This window comes from Spea bombifrons, chromosome 4 (genome assembly GCF_027358695.1).
Source record: "Spea bombifrons isolate aSpeBom1 chromosome 4, aSpeBom1.2.pri, whole genome shotgun sequence".
In the NCBI taxonomy this organism is placed as follows: domain Eukaryota; kingdom Metazoa; phylum Chordata; class Amphibia; order Anura; family Pelobatidae; genus Spea; species Spea bombifrons.
The window spans coordinates 40,297,540-40,318,269 of NC_071090.1; the positions used below are offsets into that span (position 1 = coordinate 40,297,540).

General features: G+C 38.6%; 1 protein-coding gene across 1 annotated transcript; it reads right to left on the reverse strand.

Annotated features, from left to right (window-relative positions):
- Positions 1-1,755: 1,755 nt before the first annotated feature.
- APPL2 (adaptor protein, phosphotyrosine interacting with PH domain and leucine zipper 2) lies at positions 1,756-20,522 on the reverse strand. Its single transcript, XM_053463517.1, has 21 exons — positions 20,383-20,522; positions 15,665-15,763; positions 14,677-14,736; positions 14,098-14,169; positions 12,839-12,926; positions 11,425-11,466; positions 11,221-11,279; positions 10,456-10,602; positions 9,764-9,846; positions 8,556-8,714; positions 7,818-8,006; positions 7,460-7,502; positions 7,284-7,340; positions 7,098-7,186; positions 6,184-6,348; positions 5,428-5,483; positions 4,972-5,146; positions 3,719-3,755; positions 3,185-3,325; positions 2,476-2,523; positions 1,756-2,320 (listed from the first exon to the last, which is right to left on the reverse strand). The coding sequence occupies exons 1-21, from the start codon at positions 20,434-20,436 to the stop codon at positions 2,186-2,188; spliced, it is 1,998 nt and encodes a 665-aa protein (XP_053319492.1). The 5' UTR covers positions 20,437-20,522; the 3' UTR covers positions 1,756-2,185.
- Positions 20,523-20,730: the final 208 nt, after the last annotated feature.

Here is a 20,730-nt window from a genome sequence, read left to right on the forward strand (position 1 = left end):
TAAAAAAATCTTAAAGGTGAACGGTCACGTTCCTGATTATTACCCAATATTAATTATTCTAGCTAATAAGCTTGCAAGAGCAGGGTTCTCCTCTTCATCTGCACCAGCAGATCCCCCAAATAATACCTGTGGGAGAGTAAAAATGACCAACATTAAAACTGACAATTTAACAATAACACATGGTAAGACAGCCAAGCATTGAAGAAGGCCTTGCTCTTGTGAGCTTACAATCTATTAACGTGTGTTAATGTTATTGCCCAATCCGTTTCGTGTATATTGCCAATGTGTAACCGTACATTTTTTATTGAATGTTTTGCAGATGCAGAAGATGATTGGACTCGCAGGTACAGAAGAAATGATCGCACAATTATCTTGAAGACCATTGCAGATGACAACTACAGACATCTGGAAATCTGCTAATGAATTGTGTCTCTTTCTGTTTAACCTGCCTACCTGCCATTAGATAAGAAATAAAATGTAGAAAATACTGCCGATTAGTGTCATTTATTTTACAAACAAAACCATAATCACTTTGTCTGATGTGTCCGAGAGCCGTGAATGTTGTTCTAGAGTCCCTGAGATGTTCCAAAGAGTTTATTCACATTCTTCTACGGCTCCCATTCTGATGTCATATAAACACATTTAGAACATTAAAGAAAAAGTCCTCTGCTTGGAAGCTAATAACAAAATACAGATTTTATCCATAAGAACCCACTCCTTGAATTTTATGGTCCCCTTCCCTCAGTAGTCAGGTTTTTGCAGGCAAAATCATGGTCCCCTATGGTTCGAATTGGAGTTTGGGCTTGCAGTACCTGATTTAACCCTTGCTTTTGTAATGCACTCGCAAGCACAGTGTTATAGGAAGCCTTTCAAACGTTAACAGCCTCTGAATATAATTGTGAATACTCCATTCTTTTATCTGCTGCTTTGCTGCTTTTTATTGCCTTGCGCTGGATTCTGGATTGTGAGCCAACTGATTGCGGGGTGAAGGAGAAAGACAAAAATTATAATGCTTTAGAAACAGGAGATTCCCACCCAATTGTTGTTTCGGGGTTTGTAAATTGTAATACCTTGCTTGAGAAATTAGGAAATTCCTAAAAATGAAATTATAGCTGTTTATCGTCTACGCGTTTGAGGATCAGCGGCAGAGTTTGGAGTGGGCACAGGAGTTTTAGGAGAAAAGGCATTTTAATAAGGTGCACTTTACCTGAAAAGGACAGATGTAGAGACTTCCAAGTTCTTGAGATCTGCACTGATTTGCTTTATTACCCCTGGAATATATTTTTCAATAATATGTACATACATTGTATTACCCATAAATACCCATGGGCAATGTTTGTAATTTTATCTGATCAAACACGGAGCAATTATCTCATAGTAGCCTTAAATTTCTTGACCTGACGAAATATGGGAGGCGCTTATGTTTTGTATATCCTGTGAATAAATATAAAAGTACATTACAAGTAAATATTGATTTATTTAACATTAGACATGAATTTAAAAAAATCATTTTGGTTACTGTAGTGTGAGAAAACATAGGGATTAAGGTAAAATATTTACGATTAATTAAGATGGTTACTAAACAATTGTAAATAAACTAGTAATGTTTATATGGAAACACATTGAGTTCATAAAGAAAGTACTTGGAAAAAGGTGTTTTCAAAAATGTTCACGCTGTAAGTATTTGTTAAACCTTAAAAACCCTTCGGCCAGGGTTGTTTTAGTTTTCATTTGGTCTTCGTTGTTTTTTATTAACAAAGTACAGTGAAAGTCTTTAGAACTCAGGCGTCTGAAGCCATTCACAATGCAAACTTAGGTGCACAGGCCCAACTTTACAGCACTTAGGCACTTCGTGTTCCAGGAAGCTATAGGACAAGATGATCAGAAATGATTCTTTACTTTGCAAGGCAACCTTAAAATGTAGTGACCAGTCTGCCTGGTGGAAAGATTCTCCTTTGAACACACAATAATATAAGACAATTTTAGTTGGGTATGGTTTCCAAAGTGCAATCTAAAAAGAATGAGAAATTATTATCATACCAAACCTTCTATTCACTAATTTTTAGGCTAATAAGAGGGTCAACCCTTTCTCACGTTAGTCTCTGTGAAAACATATAATAGGAAATGTCAAAGTAATGCGGGAATGTTTTCGAAGAAAAACGAGTTGAGATGTAAAACAGCTGGGCTATGCTTCTGACTCAAGTCCTTCTTCATCATCCAAACTCCTGTTCTTTTCCTCAGGCTGGTCACTTAGGAGGACAAACTTCCCATCGTTTGATAACGGAACCGATGACATGAGCTGCGCCAGGGCTTCCGGATCCTATTATCAAGAGTGAAATTTCATATAGTCAGGCTCGTCTGCTATAGTTTATTCAAATAAATGCTAAGATCTAAAAGAACACAAACTGGTTAATTAACCATTTGTTTACTAAAAATGTCCACAGACCACATTCCACAAGGGCATTGAGTACTTGCCTTCTGAGCGGCAATGATTTCTTTCCCCAAGCTAATTGCATAGCAAATCTGTAAAAAAAAAAATGTAAAAAAAAAAAATGAAAAGCACATTAGAAATCATTGTAGCTTACTTTTAAACATGGTATTTCCTTTCCACAAAATACTCCAGCTACCACATACACTTTAATGTCTCATGCACTTTTCTGGGGTGTCCCGCTTGCATATGCATCTCGTGGCGTGTGGCACTGGCTAGGCAAAGTACTTTAATATGAATTTGTCTCTGGTGAGGCTGCCAGGGACACTAAACTGCCCATTTAAATACATAGCCAATTCACATGGATATGATTAAAATGTACTCGTGTTAGTGATGCATACACAAGCACTGATTTTTAGGTAGGTTTAGCTGTCTCACCAGGCAGATGCCCAGGATACCTTATTTTAGAGGTGACCTGTTAAAAGAAAAGGTACTTCAAATAGATGCATCTGCACACATCTTTCAGTACGCCTGCCCATTTTCTATCCATATCCCATCATGCTTCACCCTTATTTTACTTAGGCCCTTCTGCATAAAGTTAAGCGTCACCGTGGTCCTGCTACCTTGGGCACCTGAAGATTAAATGCAGCCCTTACTTAGACTGAAACCTACTGGATCACATAAACACAGACCGTTACAAAAGCAAATGTAAGCATTCATCTTATAACTAAATTATCATAGTAAAATAAATCGGACCTTTTCACCCTCTGTGTTGCTTTCCAGAATATATGAGCTCAGAGATTCTTCTCCAGAAGCTTCTGGAATTGAGACAACAAATCCAACCAGCCTTTTATTCTCTTGATGTGCCCCAAATTGGGTTATATTTTCAAGGTCAAACTGCAAAAAAAGTATATATAGATATATAACAAATTTACAGGCAATCAGTGCAACACATTTAAAACTACAAAAAAGCAGGATCAGGGGACATTTAAGAAACTATAGTAACATTATACGAGAATATAAATGAGAATATTGTAGTTTATAAACACAGCCCTCTTCTCCTCCCCCGCGTTTTAACATGTTGTCAACATTGTATAATTGTCAATCTTAACATTGTTGCTAATTGTGCTACAGAATGCGTTGGTCCGCTATAAAAACGTTACACATAGATGCAGCACGGAAATACTTTGCAAGGTCCCAAAAGATTGGAGAAGTCAATATTTTGATGAGAAAAATAATAATCATAGTGTCACGTATCAAAACACACATACTGACTACAGGTCTACTCACACTTATTCTTGTGACTTGTGTTTGTGGATCTATTAATCTGCAAAAGAAAGCATTTTTGTTAATATTTCAAGTAACATTAAAATTTAAAAATAAAAGGGCCCCTTTTTTCACAGGTTGCAGTTATTTTATAACATATAAAACAGGACATTTTGCTCTGGGTCATCATAGACAAACAAATTGTTCCACATGCTTCTAAAAGATGAAAAACATCAATCTACAAAAATATATTTATTATGTGACTGTCCATCTCATGCAGATGTTTTGATGAAAAAGACCAGGGCCACCCCTACAATATAGGCAAACTAGGGCCCTGAGCCGGTAAAGAGCATGGCAGTGAGGTACTTTTCTATTGGCAAACAAGCGCATGCAGGAGAAGTCTTTAGAGACATAGTTCGACTAGAACGCAAGAAACCTTAGGATGGACCCTGATGGACACTTAAAAAGGCAACATCCTTTCTTCGTTCTGCAGGCACAGAGCAAGAACAAGAGGTTTAATTTTAAAGACACCCAGAACAGTACAAGTGGGCTGGATTGTCTGAAGTTTAGATTAAGATACGCTATATGGACAAAGTTGGGAGCATAATATTGAGCAAAATGTCTTGGTATGTTTCCTTCAGCATTTCAAGACACTTTGGAGAATGCTAAGCTCCCAACTTTGTAGGAACAGTTTCGGGAAGGCCTTTTTCTATTCCAGCATTACTGTGTCCCAGTACACAAAGTAAGGGGCATAACCACATGGTTGGTTAAGTTTGGTGTGGAAGAACACAAAGCCTTGACCTCAACAACATCAACTGGAACAGAGATTACAAACCAGGCCTTCTTGTGCAACAACAGTGCCTGATCTCACAAATGCTCTACTGGATAAATGGGTAGAATTCCTCACAGAAACTCTCCAAAATCTTGCGGAAAGCCTTCCCAGAAGAGTGGAAACTATTATAGGGGGGGGCAACTATATATTAATGTCTATGTATTTAAAATGAGTTGTCATCAAAGTCCCTGCGGGTGTAATGGTCAGGTGTCCCAATACATTTGACCATATGGTGTAGTTTATATATACACAACCAAGAGAACTATCTAAAGTTAATGCTCTTCAGAAGAATACAACTTGTTTTAGCAGCTTCACATAAACATATCAATCATATGCAGAGTAGATTTTAAACATAAGAGAATCATTAAATTATAGGTAAATCACTGTACTTTTTCTTAATACATCAGTATAAGCATTGGGAGTAAGAAGCCTGAAAGTAACACACTTGATGCTTTTACTGGTCACCATCAAGTGGGATTCTGTCATCCGGAAAATATTATGAATGGCTCGTGCAGCCAAGACTTGTCTCATGGCTTCAAATATAACTTTGTTGGTATGGTCTGACTTTACCGCCATTGATCCTAAAAAGCGGACTACAAACATCTGCTGTAAAAGTGACCCTAAAAAAAAAAGAAAATGTAAAGCTGAAATTGTGAAATCGCAGCAGTGAAAAACTGAATAATAATTTATTATTTTTTAAAATACTTTTACTGAATTAAGTCACACTTTACTCTGCTTTTACACCACAGCAATATATTTAAAATAAAATGGAGGGGGTAATTCATTTCTCATTCATGCATAAAAAAAAAATAAAAAAAATATTGAAGGAACAGGTGTGTCATTAATAAAAATACACAGTAACATGACTCATAATGTACTGGATTTTTCTGCAGGAATTTACCTTCCTCAGGAGACTTTTCATTTTTATCTTCAGATTCTCCAAATGGATTTGTGCGCCTGAGAATTGGTAATAAAACACAGGCATTATATACCTACCTACACACGCCGAGACTGTGCCGAGTTATTATTATTATTTTATTTATATAGCGCCAACAATGTACGCAGCACTTCTTACAATACATATATTCAAGGGGTATGACAAGACGAGAATTGACAGACTAAGACAAACCGGTACATTAGGTGGAGAGGGTCCTGCTCGTAAGCTTACAATTACATACAATGTCACCCTCGCTGCAGTGGCTGAAAGTTTTCTTAGTGTAGTAATCCTAGTTCCCTGAATCCATAGGACACAGAATATACCAACGCTGTAACCAAGTGGTCCTCCAAAACACCCAGACACAATGAACATTTTCATCTACATGAATCAAATGCACTGGACGGACTGCTGACAGTCCCAGATTGACCATTGGGTATATACCAGGTAAATGCCTAAAGGACATTTGTCCAATGGTGCTTCCCATGTATCTTTATCGTAACTTGTGTGGCCGACCCACACTGTAAAAAAGTGTACCGGGCAACTGTGTGTTTCCCCCAGCGGGCCTGCATGTGTACCAGTAAAGTAGTGGTGAACTATACAGCAGTGGTCTTCAGAGAAATGGAAAAGGTGAAGAAATAATATATGCCCATAAAGCATTCGCTCCCGGGAAATACTTCTCACAACACTCATTTGCTGTATAACACCCAGACCTTACTTTACCTGCCGCTCCTGTTCTGGTCCTGGAATTCAGTGGCTGGCAGAACGATGTCAAATTGAATAGGCGTCCCTGGAGCTATTAACAGTTCTGGCTCAGAGTCTTGGAGACGCTCCTCTGCTGGCTGGCGTCGGCTCTCAGTATGTACTACTGTCTGCTTCACAGTCTCACTATACACATCAAGTACATAAAAAAAAAATCATACATGAGGTCTATTCACAAGGAGATGGTTTCCCTGCGCTGTGCTCATGCAGATTTTTATCAGGTGATGAGGTTGATTCCGTTTGCAGGTAGAGGTGCTGGTGCCAGACTGCATCGGCTATGCAAACATGTGTCCATTGAATAACCTTTGCAATGTGACCTGATTAACACTTTCCATAATCACACTATAATGGGTATAAAGCACAATCATGTATTTTAATATGAATGTATATGCACCAGGCCTACCAAATCTATAAAGGAAGATTCTGGGCTTTGTTCAATAAACCAGGAGATTGCAGATGAATTACAGTGAATACTTCAGCTCCCTGACTGAACTTTGTGTTTTTCAGGGACCATCAATAGTGAACATCTCTCTTACAAACGTCTGTTTAAGTTTAGCAAGCGAGAAGGCAAGCAGCTACCCATTATGCTGGGCCAACAATGACCCTCCCTGAAAAAGCAAGAAGTAGCATCTTGTAAGACGCAAAAAGTAACTTTCTTAGAAGTGAACATGCAGCTTCAATACTAATCTGTATTTTATTTTTGCTGTGCTACGTGTCATCAGCCACAAATGATCCTATGCAAACCCAAGAGTTTAGTGCATTTATCCAGAGATGCCTCTAATAAAATACATTTTGGTACATGATGCTGCGCACCTCTGGAATACTCTTGGGTAAATAAGGCTTATTCTTTCAGATACCCAGCACTGGGTACCTACCTGACATGTGGATTTTCAACTCTTTTATCAAAGCTAGTAATTGGAGTCACCGCCTGTATTGCCGTCTGGTTCAATTTGATAGCCACCGCCTATGACAAAACGGGGTCAAAATTAAGAAGTGGAACAAAAAACAGAAGCCAGAAGTTAATGATCCATGGATTTAAAAATATATATCAGACACAATACCTCAGGATTATCTGTTAAATAAATCTGTCTGGAAATATTGTTGATAGCAGAAATCCACTAGAAGTGAAAAAAATAGGTGAATGTGAATACAAGTGTCAAGTGGACAATGTTCCATTTTAGATCACATTATAATTAATTTTGTTGTGCTGAACGAAATGAATTAGTGATTATTTTACCTCTTCATACTCTCTTTTACCTTCAGCCTGAAGGATGAGACTCCTAATAGAAGATATAAAAAACAAACACGTATTACACATCCACAAAAAGGAACGCCCCATTCCTCGTAGAATATAATCATAAGTGTTGCCAGCACAGACCCTCTGGCACTGTTTGGTTAGTTAGGTACAGCCATCTAATGCTGCAAAGCAGAAAAAAGAGCTTCCGCAAACAAAAAAACTCCTTAAATGTCAACAACTGCACGCACTTAAAACATCAGCTAGGCTTGTCAAACACACGGCAAAACAAACATATAAAGCAAGTGTGTAGAGCCGAATGTTTCCACATGACGGGGAACCCAACACCTTCAGCTCTTACGATTTGCCGTTGGGAGCGGTGATCTGAAAGCAGTATCTTCTGTCCTCACAATCCACGGCCATGACTGAGCAATTGTCCAGGTCTTGAATCAAACCTCCAGCTACTTCTCCTCTATGCTGACACATTAAGTTGCCACCTTGAGTGAAGAAGTACAATCTTTCCCACGATGTAGTCACCAGTCCCGTTTTACTGAACGGAGCAAAAATATTAGCAACATTCAAATTTCTAGCCATTCCAAACAAATTTTATAGTAAGTTAGGCGGATAAAAATACAGAGCTTTTTCTTTTTTATTTAAGCTATTTAATTTCAATAAAACACAATCCTATTAAAGCATTTAAATAATTAAATGATGTGTAATTTAAGTATTGCTAATTATAAATATATATATGTGGCTATGAAAAGTATAGGCTTGCGTGCTACTTTTATGAAAATAACAGCAAGTGTCAAAATTCTAGAAATAATAACCAAGGCAGTTGATGGCATGGAAACAGTGCGTGTCCCACATTATTAACTGATCACGCCCGTGCTGTGCTATAGCACATTTACCCTGCACATGGAATATGAATATGATGTTTACACAATCATACGTGTGACTGCACTGATCTGAAGCTGACCTTTGGTCCCCCTGTGAGAACAGGAGAGCATTAAAACGACACTGAACATTATATTAGGGTGAACAATCTGACATTATTCAATTATTAGCATGTTTTGCCCCAGCAGTGATGTGTCTAGCTCACCTCCTCATATTGAGATATCCAGCCTTCTGTATGAGGTTTCTGTTGATAACAGGACTGTTAACATCATAATCCGGAGTGTAAATTAAATCACTACCAGATAGCAGCTCTTGCTGAGTTATTCTCATGGTGTCTGCTTCTGTGTCCAGTTCTCCATGTACCCTACAAAACAAGTAACATACTACGTTATGGGACATTCTATCACTATGACTCATATAGTAATAAATCCATGATGTTGTTTTAAGCAACTTCATTCCACGGAAGCATGTGAATATGCAATGTAATGGCCGGTAATACAATTTGATACAACCACCAGAGGAGGAGCCCCCATTGTTGTAGCCCAGTAATATCCCGAGGCTATTCACAGATTGCAAATATCAAAATAAGAAGATAAACTTGTGTGGTGTTAGAGACAAAGCAGAGAAAAATAAACAGGTAAACTATCTTAAAATAATACAATGACCCTTGATAAACAAGCAGAAGCTAGTAACTACACGTCGGAAATCCACAGCATAGCCAATTTATTGATACACTGCTCAAAAACGGCACAAGCAGACCCATCTCACTGTCAGCCAAGGGCATATTGGTGGGATCTGTCATTGTAAGCAGAGTGTTTCCAAAGAATAATGTCTTAATGTCTCACTGTGCTTTATGCTGGCCCTTCATTCTTTGCTAGCATTATGCATCTATAAACAGATACTTACACAGAATAATAATAATAATCTACCTAATTCAGTGGCCACTCATTTCTCAAATCCAACTGCAGGACATGGGAGGGCTCCAGACAGACAAACTGAACACTGGCCAATCTGAAGCAACTATAGGATGCAGTCCTAATTAGCCCTTATGTAGCATGTATAAAAGTATAGTGTAAATACCATGTACTGTCAGTGCTATCATCCAAAACCTTCAGGCTCAGTAAAAACTAAGGGTTAGTGTTCTTAGCTGTCAGACACCATTACAGTAATCCTTAAAGTGCTCTCCATGTTAAAAAGCTCACCATTTTTTCTCCCAGGGCCACCATGCTGAGGACATACATCTCATATGTTAAAAGTTCCTCCCTTAAAAATAATGCATAGGTATAGGGATGTGGGGGAGCGCACCACTGTGGCTGGTCCGCATACATCTGTACTAGCTGTAACCCTCTAATGCTGCCCCTGTATACTATATACACACACGCACCAGATTATTATATTTTTTGCATACTGTACCGTTGAATCATACTTGATACTGAAGAAAGAAACCCATCCATTTTCCTGGAAAACATTTCTGAGCCTTTCTTTAAAAATGAAATCTGTGGAGAAATGACAATAGACAGACATTCATATCAGAAATCCATATTTTTGTTCCAATTATCAAAACTCTCTGATGAGTAAATCAGGTGGTTATGATTTCACTTATAGGCATAATGATGGTATTGTATCTTGTGCCTAAAGTACTGATTGTTTGGATGTTTAATCAACTGTTTAAAGCACCTACCTTTTGTTATCAACTTGACACATTTACATGTAACGCCAAGAGTTCAGCTGCTAGTGGGCATGTTCATTACACACAATGAAGCTCATCGCCGTGCTAAGTATTGATTGATAACAAGTGAAATTGCTTGAATTTGCTCTACGACTGATCAAGTTTGATCAAATCATTGAGTTTGGCCAAACTGAGATGCAAATTATCTGAGTTCTCACTGCCTGTGTCCCTACTGAAATTAGAGTGAAATTTAATTCACAATGTAGATGTCGGAATAGGAGGCTAAGTCTCCAACAAACCCACCAGCAATATGTTGCAATACAGCAGCAGCTAAGCGTACCTATGGTCTTTGATGCATCAAAAATATTTAGTTGTAAGCAAGCATTTAAGTGTGTGGCATAAATAATAGAGGAACTCTTGAGAGAGGAAGGCCTACCTGCCCTTGTGTATATCCAAGGATGGGATCCAGCATGGCTGTCCTCTTCCTGTACTGAAGAGCATTTAAGGCACAGTAGTACTGCAGGGATGACAGGTGCTGCTTTCTTCTTGCATTGGCCACTTCTTTTGCAACTTCAGCCTTTAGCTGGAACAGAAACATCATACCAATGGATAACTGATATGCAATTCAGAAAAAAAAATGAAATATTTGAAGAAATACATAAAAACACTGTAGTAGAAGAAGGTTTCATTAACTATCTGGCGTTGCTCCTGACAATCAGACTTTGGCAGCTCATTGACAGACTTTTGGAGTAATTATTTCTCACCTACCAGGAATTGGTAAGGCAGACATCAAGAGAACTTCCAACTGGGCAAAATGCTATTGCAAGAGCAGCTTACTATATAAGTTGACTCTACCTGCATCCATTATTCAATGAGGAAATAATAGATTTATATCAATTGCAACATAGGAATGTGTGAGTATTCTGCAACACTCATTGTTTCCAATAATGTTAGAAAACATAGCACTCATAATTCAACTAGAACAAAACTTGAACAGATGGAATCATGAAAATAACATGTCTGTCTTTTGTTTTCTGTTAACCCCTTAAGGACAATGGGCAGTCCCAAACCCCATTGGAAACAATGAATTTTGAGCCCATACATGCACAGGGTTTGTCATTAAGGGGTTAATGTATTAGTTCACAGAGTGCCTCCAAAAAGATTGCAATGGGCCAAATTAATGATGCAGCAATATCCATACCTTTTCATTCTCCCTCTTTTTTGGCAGCCTGCTGTATTTTGCCATGGACAAATCATGCTCTAAAAATAATGAAGAAATGTTGATTTTCAAAATTGTGTTAATGTTTTGACTGTGGATTACAGTACAGCAAAAATCACAGATGGGTTATTAAAAGAGGTTAAAGATGAATCAGTGAATTAATTGTGTATACAAAATAAAACATACCATTGCTAGCAAGAAGAAAAAGATCTTTTAATGTGCTTACTTCTGCAAAATAAACAAAAATGATAAATTAAGACAAAAAAAAATACACAGCCATCTCCAAAGAAACACACGTTGCAGAAGTTATACCGATCATCTATTTGTAACAAATAAAACATAAATGTGTGTCCTTATAAAGTAATCTAAGAGAGAAATTGTCACTGTTTTAGCATAACTAGATGTATTAACTGAATATATTTATTAACTGTATATTTTGCTTAGCCGCCAGTGCAGTCGTTTGACATGTTGTATAAATACCCCCCACCCCCAATTGACCAGAGCTCCTTTAGATTCTACACAATGTTTTCTTATTTTTGAAGTTTGGATTGTATATTAATAGTTGCAGGGGAGGGGCAGGCAGATGTTTGGGCACCTGTTTACATTTTTTAAATCTAAATTTTTTATTATTATTTAGTTTTTTTTACACTTTTTTGGACCGGGGATTCCTTTAAGGTCTTTAAAGACCTCAGAGATCTCTCTTGGAACTGGATGGGGTACCCATTATGATGTCATGGTGACATCACTGGAGACAATTATTTTTTTACATTTTATTTCATTTTGTTTAGTTATTTCTCAAATTTTTTTATTGTTTCAAATATTTTTGGACCTCTTTTCACTTTGATCGCCATTGCTGCTGATCACATGTTCATCAGAACTTTCAGGTGGATCGGAAAAGATCATCTGATAACCTTTTTACATTTAATATTGTTTCCAGCAGAGAATGCCAAGACTTCTGCTCGGACCTTCTCAGTTACATCAAACCCCAGGCTGATCGCATGTGTATTACTTAATAGTAAGCACTAAGGTCGTGAAGCGGTTGATCTCATGGAAAAAGAGATCTGTGTCTCAGGGGAAACACAACTCACCAGCTAATGCTTCAGTCAAATCCCTTTTACAATAGACGCTTGTTGCGGTTTAATAGTAATAAAAAAATGTTTTATAGAAGCATTGGCTTTACTTGGGCAAGAAACAGGAGAAAGTGGGCAGAACTTGGTCAATATAGGCAGATCAAATGTAACATAGAAACACAGAACCTGACAGCAAATAAGTCTGCTCCCTTAAAATAAACATTCCTCCGGTACTTTGTGAACTTTAGTTAAGATTTTAAATAATTTAATCATATCTCCCCTCTGAGTTGGTGAGGAAAGGTAGGAGTTGACGGGGCTATTAAAGCACTCACCTTTAACCTAAAACCCTTAAAAGCATGGAGTATGAAGCACATGCTGAGACGGCAGTAATATATATTCCAGTTCATGGCCATGTACTCTGATTCATAGCTAGCTATATGACTGAGTCATGTCACCAGCGTCTAAGCTATTTAAATATGACACAAAGGGTGTTTTTTTAAGATAGTAAAGCATTATATAGGTCACTTTACCAGTCAGGTCTTTTTCACGGAACTGTATTAAGGGCAGTACCATTGTATCAGCAAGCTGCTTTGCAAGTTCTGTATGGAGTATATTAAGCTGCAAAGAAAATGAAAAATACTTTTATGTTAACCTCTGACAACAGTGTTACATTTCCTAGTGTGAATGTGCAAAATAGAGCGGCACATCCATCGGAGAATAGACTGGCTAACGGCAATCTGTGATTAACATTGTTTGCATAATTTACCAATGAGAAGAATGGAGGCTGTCATAGCTCCATATTAATGCCCATGGTTTTGGAACAAGCTCTTATACGTGTGATGGTCAGGTGCCCATATATATATAAGAAATACATTTAAAAAGATTTATAGGTGGTCTTATCACCCTAGCAGCTAACGGTATGTTCAGCAGAAAATGTTCTTTGGTTACTATGGTGATAAGACCATTTTTAAAACTTTGCAGAATCCTTATAAATAATGCATGGATTCTACTCGCACACTGTACAATCACCATGGAGACAGTACAGTTGGTTCTGGTTATTAATGTTTTTTTTTTTTTTTTTTTTTTAAATGCATTGCAAATTGCTTTAACTCTAACCAGCTTGTTTCAAGTATTTTTGTAGCCTTTTTATTGAGTGCGTAAACTCAGATTTCTACTTCACGCAGAGGTGAGGGAAACAGTTATAGATAGGAAACGATTGGCGTTTACATAAAATAAAATCTCAGGAAACAAGGTGACCTGAAATTATACTAACGATTTCTTTCAGCAAAGCTACACAGCAAGCTACATAGTATTGAACGCAAATAGCGGCTATCTCAGGGATAGGCAAAGTGTCCGTACAAGGACACCAGTGTCCGTGGCAAGGGTTGTGAAGGTCGTAGTACATCATTAAATTGTCCACCACAGACTCCACTAAATGTCCACCATGACTAATGTTGGTGCCTACCCGTGGGCAATTTCCCATAGGCCTCTAGAAGTTGAACCTTCGTGTGGCTGCAGTGACCAAAGTGTTGGGATATGACATCATTTTGTTGCACCAATGTAACAATGTAAAGGGTCAGATTTTATAGGATGGTGTAGAGGCAGATGGGACAATATTCTGTTTTGCAATAGAAGCCAACTTTATGATCTCGGTTTGCTTGAATAATAAAGTTACTTAACCACTTATATTCCACAGTATCTAACATAAACATATATACAAAAATGGATACTGACACAAGAGATAAGAAATGTCATACTAAAACAATGGAAGATTTGTCAATGTACCAACCTCATCTATTACTTTAGCAAAATATTGTAGTGTAGAGATTACTTCTTCGTCTCCTTTCCCAAGAGCAAAATTCTAGAATTCAGAGTGTGGAAAGAAAAGAGTTACATCTTTTTGTTCATGAGATAAATACGATCAAAGAAAAACCTGTTAAACTAGTTAGCCTTAGTCTTAATACATAGTAGTTAACATGGATTTCTTTCCTTTTTGGTGTACTGTACTTCTAGACCACAGTCTGTGTAGCTTTACGTTTCTGTGCCCTGTGAAGATGACTTAACTATAAAAGTATCCACAATCATCATCAGAAATGTAAAATCTGATTAAAATTAATAAATACCGCCTACGTGTTTTCAATGTTTAACGGATGCAGAGTCTCGGCAACAGGTTTAGATCATTTTAAGTAGCTTATTAGTGATTTTATTTTGTTTGATTTTTATATTTCTGGATGGGTCTTAGCAGGAGTGAGTGATATATATATATATATATATATATATATATATATATATATATATGTTTCAAGTAATAAATAAATAATCCCTTTAGGCATCATACGTGAATTATGTTTGTGGAATGCGCAGGTACCTGTTTCTCATATGCAAGGAGTTGGCTGGAGAGCTGCTGAGTTGCCAAACACATCTCATTCTTTAGAAAGAGAAGCAAAGAAGAACGCAATGAAAGGTAAATTCTCATCTGTCAGGTAATATTGATTGCATTGCTAAACTGTAATGAAAGCACATGTAAAATCAGAACCCTAATTAAATATGTACACTCAGACTGCTGCTGCACCATACCATCAGATGCAGAAGAGTACAGAAAAAAAAACTGTATGAAGTATGTACAGAGAATTCTACAAAATGAAGAAGCCAGACAGAACATTTTAGGAGCCAGGAGGGATGGGTCCAAAAATTATCAAGCAGAATTAGAAAAATTATCAAAGAAACAAAGCGTACAAGAGCACATAGTCAAAAAGACGGAATAGAAAGGGTCATCTGCTTTCGCCTATCTCTGTGGAGATACTAGAACTCTGTAATAAAAGTCATAATTCCAGTAAAAAATATATATCAACAGGAGCAAGCAATGCAAAGATAGCTGTGAAAAGAAATGAGAACATCTGAATACAAGTATTGGGTGTGAGAAAAGGAACATGCATGGTGTGAAAGCGGAGAATGACATAACAGCTTACTGGCATAAAAGTGACAGACGAGCCATGTTAAAAAAATGCATTCCCAAAACTTTTAACAATAATCCTAACCCCAGATATAAATGGCATTGCTTACATTGATCTAACACACAGATAAACTAAAAAGGTGAATGCCAAGTAGAGTTTGCCCAGTAATCATTCTAACAATATTTGCATACATTCTATTGTCTGCTTGCATTTTACACATGGAAAACAACTAATAAAATAACTTTTTAAGTCTGAAAATCATACTTCGCACGGACACCGAAATAGAGGTCTAGTAACAAGATTGTGGAACCCCCTCCGGCCCTTTAACAACAGGTTTTAAATAGGATGTCAGTTTTGCTGCCTGCCCCTGTAGATAACCCATAAAGTTTCATGAATTCTTACTTGTGCTCCATAGACACGTTGCATTGTTTGAAGTAGCTGATTTGTATAGTCAGTCAGCGTTCCTGCATCCTCTTCAAAAACGCTCAAAAGGGATCGCGTCTTTAGGAAAAATAAAGAAGGGAAGCTAAGAATGAAACAATAAAAGCAACTTGTCCGCAGGGTAAAACTGTGTTTTATGAAGAAATGCATCATTATTTTCCCCGTTTTTAAAGTGACAGTTTACTGCCCATGACACTTCCACTAAAGACGAATGCATATTAACATGCATTCTTCCAAAACAAGGAAAGATTTCCACCAATTGGCTACTTAAAGCCAGCCTTCGTAAGGTGAATGAAAATAAGGTAAAGTGACATTTATGAGATAATGCTGGGTCTGCCACAGGCTGCCGCCAGTCTCGGGTTCCATGAATAAAGTAAATAACTCTTAACAATTCAAAGTTACGAATAAGTCAACTTTTCCTTAGTTGAACTCCACGAGTGGGCTGCCTTTGGTGTTGCTGAATGCATTTATGAATACAAAGCATCTCGCAATAAAAGCATTAACAGATAAATCCAAAATATATTTTTACATCTGGGTTTGGATCTGCAAAGGCACCACGTGATTCATGCCTCAAAACACAGATATTGCTGGCCGCGTGTCGGAAAGGAACAAAACCTTCCGGACGGAAGATAAAATGAATTTTTTATGAAGAAATCCAAAAGGTTTTATTTTTAAACTATGCAGATGTAGAATGAAACGTATCTGCTGTTTAAACTGGACATTCAGTTTAGATTACGTTTATTTGTTAAAGAATATGAAACAGAACCGCTCGCAGACTTGAATATTTTGGCAGGAATCATATAGAACATTTGCTGACCCATCACATGATTAAAAACCACTAGGAACATTACTCATCAAAACAAGATCATTTTCAACGGTAACCTTTTTTTTTTATAATAAAAAGTTCACTATGCAAATTATCCTTTTTGAGACAAAAAATACTGGAACAGCACCACGTTTCAAAAGGAAAGATGGCAAGAATAGTGAAATGTTGCAATAATGTGACAGGCAGACATGAGACTGCAACAACAAACATCAAGTATTGACTGGGAACAGCAGGAATCAAGTATGTCAAGAAGATTAAACCACAGAAAAAGTGAAGACAAAAAAAAAAAAAACAGAACAAAGCCAAAGTGCTACCCTCAATATATTTCATTTTGAACAAAAATAATCTAGACCAGAAAACAATAAAAAGTAGGTATCGGGAGTCATGACGATATCCAATTATTATGCCAAACATCATAGATTGATATTTCTAGTCACCATACCTGAGCATATATCCTCAATATCACATCTGACGCTCTGGTACTAACACATTTTAATTAATTGTTCAACCCGCCTGGTCCATCAGCGTACCTGGGAACTTCCCATGAGCTCTCCCTTGTCTGTGCGACATCAGCATCACCGCCATACCGATAAAACACAGACCTCATAAACACAACCCTTTGTCATTATCTCCACAAAACAGGAGTCCTTACTCTTCTCCGCTGACCTCCAATCCTTTACTCTGTCACTAAAAGTAATGCAAACTCCACACAGCTGTCACAGAGATGTTCAGATGAATGAATAAAGCAACAGATCTGCTATTTGCATAACACTCTGGAGTTTAATTAATGTTTTGTCTAGGTTGAATAGCACCTGGATTTTAAATCCGAGCTCCAGCAGGTGCCAAGCAAATAATGCATACTTATCATGCAAGTTATGGAAAGTTTGGGGTTGGCTCCACGGTAGGTAATTCTGCGTGCGGCTAGTGATGTGCTATAACTTGGCCATCTAGATTCAAAATCTGTCTCTAGAAGCAAGCTTTAAAATAATGTGCTACAATCTGCAGCTTACGTTAGATACAGATAGCCCCGGAAAAAGAACATATACGTTTCCTTAATTCAGATTTGAGCGGCGTCTCTATAGATAGAGTTATGGACCGATAACTTCATAAGTAACTTAAGCTCCAAAGTTTAAATATATTCATCTCAACAGCCTTCACAGTTCCTCTCCTCTCTCTCCTAAGGGAATACTATCTCGCTTAATTACAAAAGCCATCATGAGGTTATTTTATCTTGACTAATTATACAAAATTAATGAAGCTTTCTGTTTTCTTGACAGTGTTTGTCAACAGCGTTTCTATGTTTACCATACAGCGTACCTGTTTCAGCCGATTCTGAGAATGGGCCACACCAGACCAGTTTCAGTAGGAATTAGAAACACGTATTTCTGTCTTGCAGGAAGCTGGTTTAAAGCCGAATTACAGAGGATTACATCAACTCTACAGCTCAAAACATTACCTATTTCAAAATCGTTCTTACCAAACAAGACAACTGTCCAACGGGCTGCTCCAATTTGAACGTTCTGGGCCACTACCAGAACCCCCATATGTTCCTCCCCATAGGCTAGATAAAGTTAGTCATCTCGTCCTACCAGCAGCCATTTCTTAGACCCAAAACTATGTGTACCTTTCCTTCCCCAGATTCTACTTTGCCCTTGCACTAGGCCGTAGCAATTCTCAATATTGTGTGATAAGGCTTGAGGCATCATGGGGCGCTAATACATTTTAGATTTCTACAAAGTGATTTAAATCTCCTTTACTGATAATGTCAGGTAGCATAGCCAACTGAGGCACTGGTCTACGTAGACAGTCCCACTAGACAGGCACAGATAACAGTGGATCAGGGACAGTTTAATGACCCGGACACCTATACTATAGTGTATACCTACACTATAAAAGAATGGAAATCCTGTGAGTAATTTAATAAGTCTTTCAAAATGAGAAAAAAATTAAAGCATTGACCCGACACAAGTTGCAGCCCTGCTCCATCAGTTGCCCTCCTTCTCTGTGGTCTGACTATTGTTATCACCGATTGGTTGCTTGAAGCAGCCAATCAGTAACAGGAAAACACTCCCATTGCTCGCCGGCAGCATTCCCCAAGCCCGTGTTGGAGGCGAGTATATCAGGCGTAGGGAAATTTGTTCAGACGAATACATCTAGAAAAACAGACAATATGAAAATTTAAAGGGCCAACACTGCTGTTATATGCATATGCAAAGAGCATATGATAGCTATAGTACCCTCTTATAATATTAAAAGGCCCAACAAATTGGGAAAATGTTACCAATCTCACCCAACTTTTTCAACAATTTCTTTAAAACTTAATTTATTCTCTGGTTTCTACAACATAATCAAGTTGGTGGAATATGTTCTGCCCAGCTGTTTCAAGTTAAAAAGTCTGAAATCTAAATCATATATATGGAAACAATTAGCCTCTTGATGGAATAAGATTGCATTTCTGGTGTCTAGGCAAACTATGTCTCCGGCAACCCACTCCTGCATACAGAAAGAGGAGAGAGCCAAGTGTTGGCACCAGAGCCGGGCTGGTGAGTAACAAGGCGGGCCGGGCACTTTAAGGCCAGCAGCAGATGATGCACTGCTGGCGCACCAGATCGGGTATGTAACGACAGTGCCCAGCACCCCACTGGGTGTGCCAAATGGCCAGTCTGGGCCTAGTTGGCAACCGTACCAGCTCACCAAACAAAGCCCTCTAAATATCAGGGTCAGCCTCGTTGGGGCTTAAACATTTTTCCTAAACGGTATCTCCAGCAAGCATTACTCCCTCTTCCCTTCAGTCTCCTCCACTGTAATAAAAGTCCAGGGAGGCTCGCAAACAAATCTCTTTATTAATCGTCCATCACGCTGTACAATACTGATGCTAAACATAACAAAAACAATCAGCGTTTATATCAATCGCTGACACCAAAAACACATGGAAATGATAATCCGAATAGCAATAACAATCCAACAAGTCAGTCACAACACAGCAGCCTCCACCCACAACGATCCTGTGAGCACCACCAAGCTTCATGATAGAGAGGACTCCTACAGGCCGCACAGTACGCCTGTCACTTGGTGTCACGTTACATAGACATTCCATGCCAATGCATTATTAAGGGACCAGTCTGCCTCTACTGGGGCATCAAGTATTGTTGTACACAGCGAAGGAGACCACAAGTTTGGTAAATACAAAAAACAACCAACATCAGAAGAAAAACAAAGGGGTCTATTCACTAAACAGAGAGTTGACAGGAGAGTAGTGGTTTCCCTGACTTCTCTATACATTATGAAGGATCAATCCCAGTAAGCCTCTGCTACAGGAAGAGCTTGACTGGCCCTGTATAATGTATCTGTGAGAGTTCTTCAGTCTCCAGACTTGTTGAATTATGCGTTATACAGGGCCAGCTCAGCACTTCTTGCTGGAGAAACCTGCCAGTGCCAGCCCTTCACAACAAACAGTTAAGTTGAAGGGGTTAAAAACCACAGCTCTCCTGCATAATCTCCCTTTAGAGGATAAACCCAGTATTTTGTGTGTGTCCTCCTCCAGCCAACAACAACAACAACAACAACAACAACAATCCGGGCCAGCCTGAAATTAACCCACACAGTGCCGGGGAGCATACAGGCAGCCTCCGCCCCTGCTGACTGCTGTCACCCCCTCGCTGGCAGGGGCTGCTCCTCCCGAGCTCGGCAGCTGCCTGCGATACGCTGTGACCTCCTGCACAAGCAGAGTCAGGAGCAGCTTAGTGCATAGGAAATGGAAGTTCGTGAAGCAACTGAGCCTCCACCCTGCTGCAGCCTGTTCTACCGACACCTCACCGGCAAGGAGGGCTGTCATGGCAGTAGCTGATGTTACCTGAGGGCTGTCAAGCAAAGCTTCCTCTAACAGCAGTTTATCCACAGCAGGCATCTTGTCCTCTCCAGCGTCGGTACTGAATAATTAGGATTCAATCGACTCCCCCTCCTCCTTCTTCTTCTTCTTCAGCTCACGGACACGCACTGTAATGGGCGATTATGGTGCTGGGCGCTAGTGGGCAGCAGCGAGCACAGAACAGTATAGGACGCACTATTTACATAGTAATAAGGACGCCTGAAACGTAATCCGCTTTATCCTGGACTCAGATCACGCCATTAATAACTTTATTTAGTGGGCAAGGCTCAAAACTCGTGCCACAGACTGTTCTTGTCAGAGACTGGCGATCCT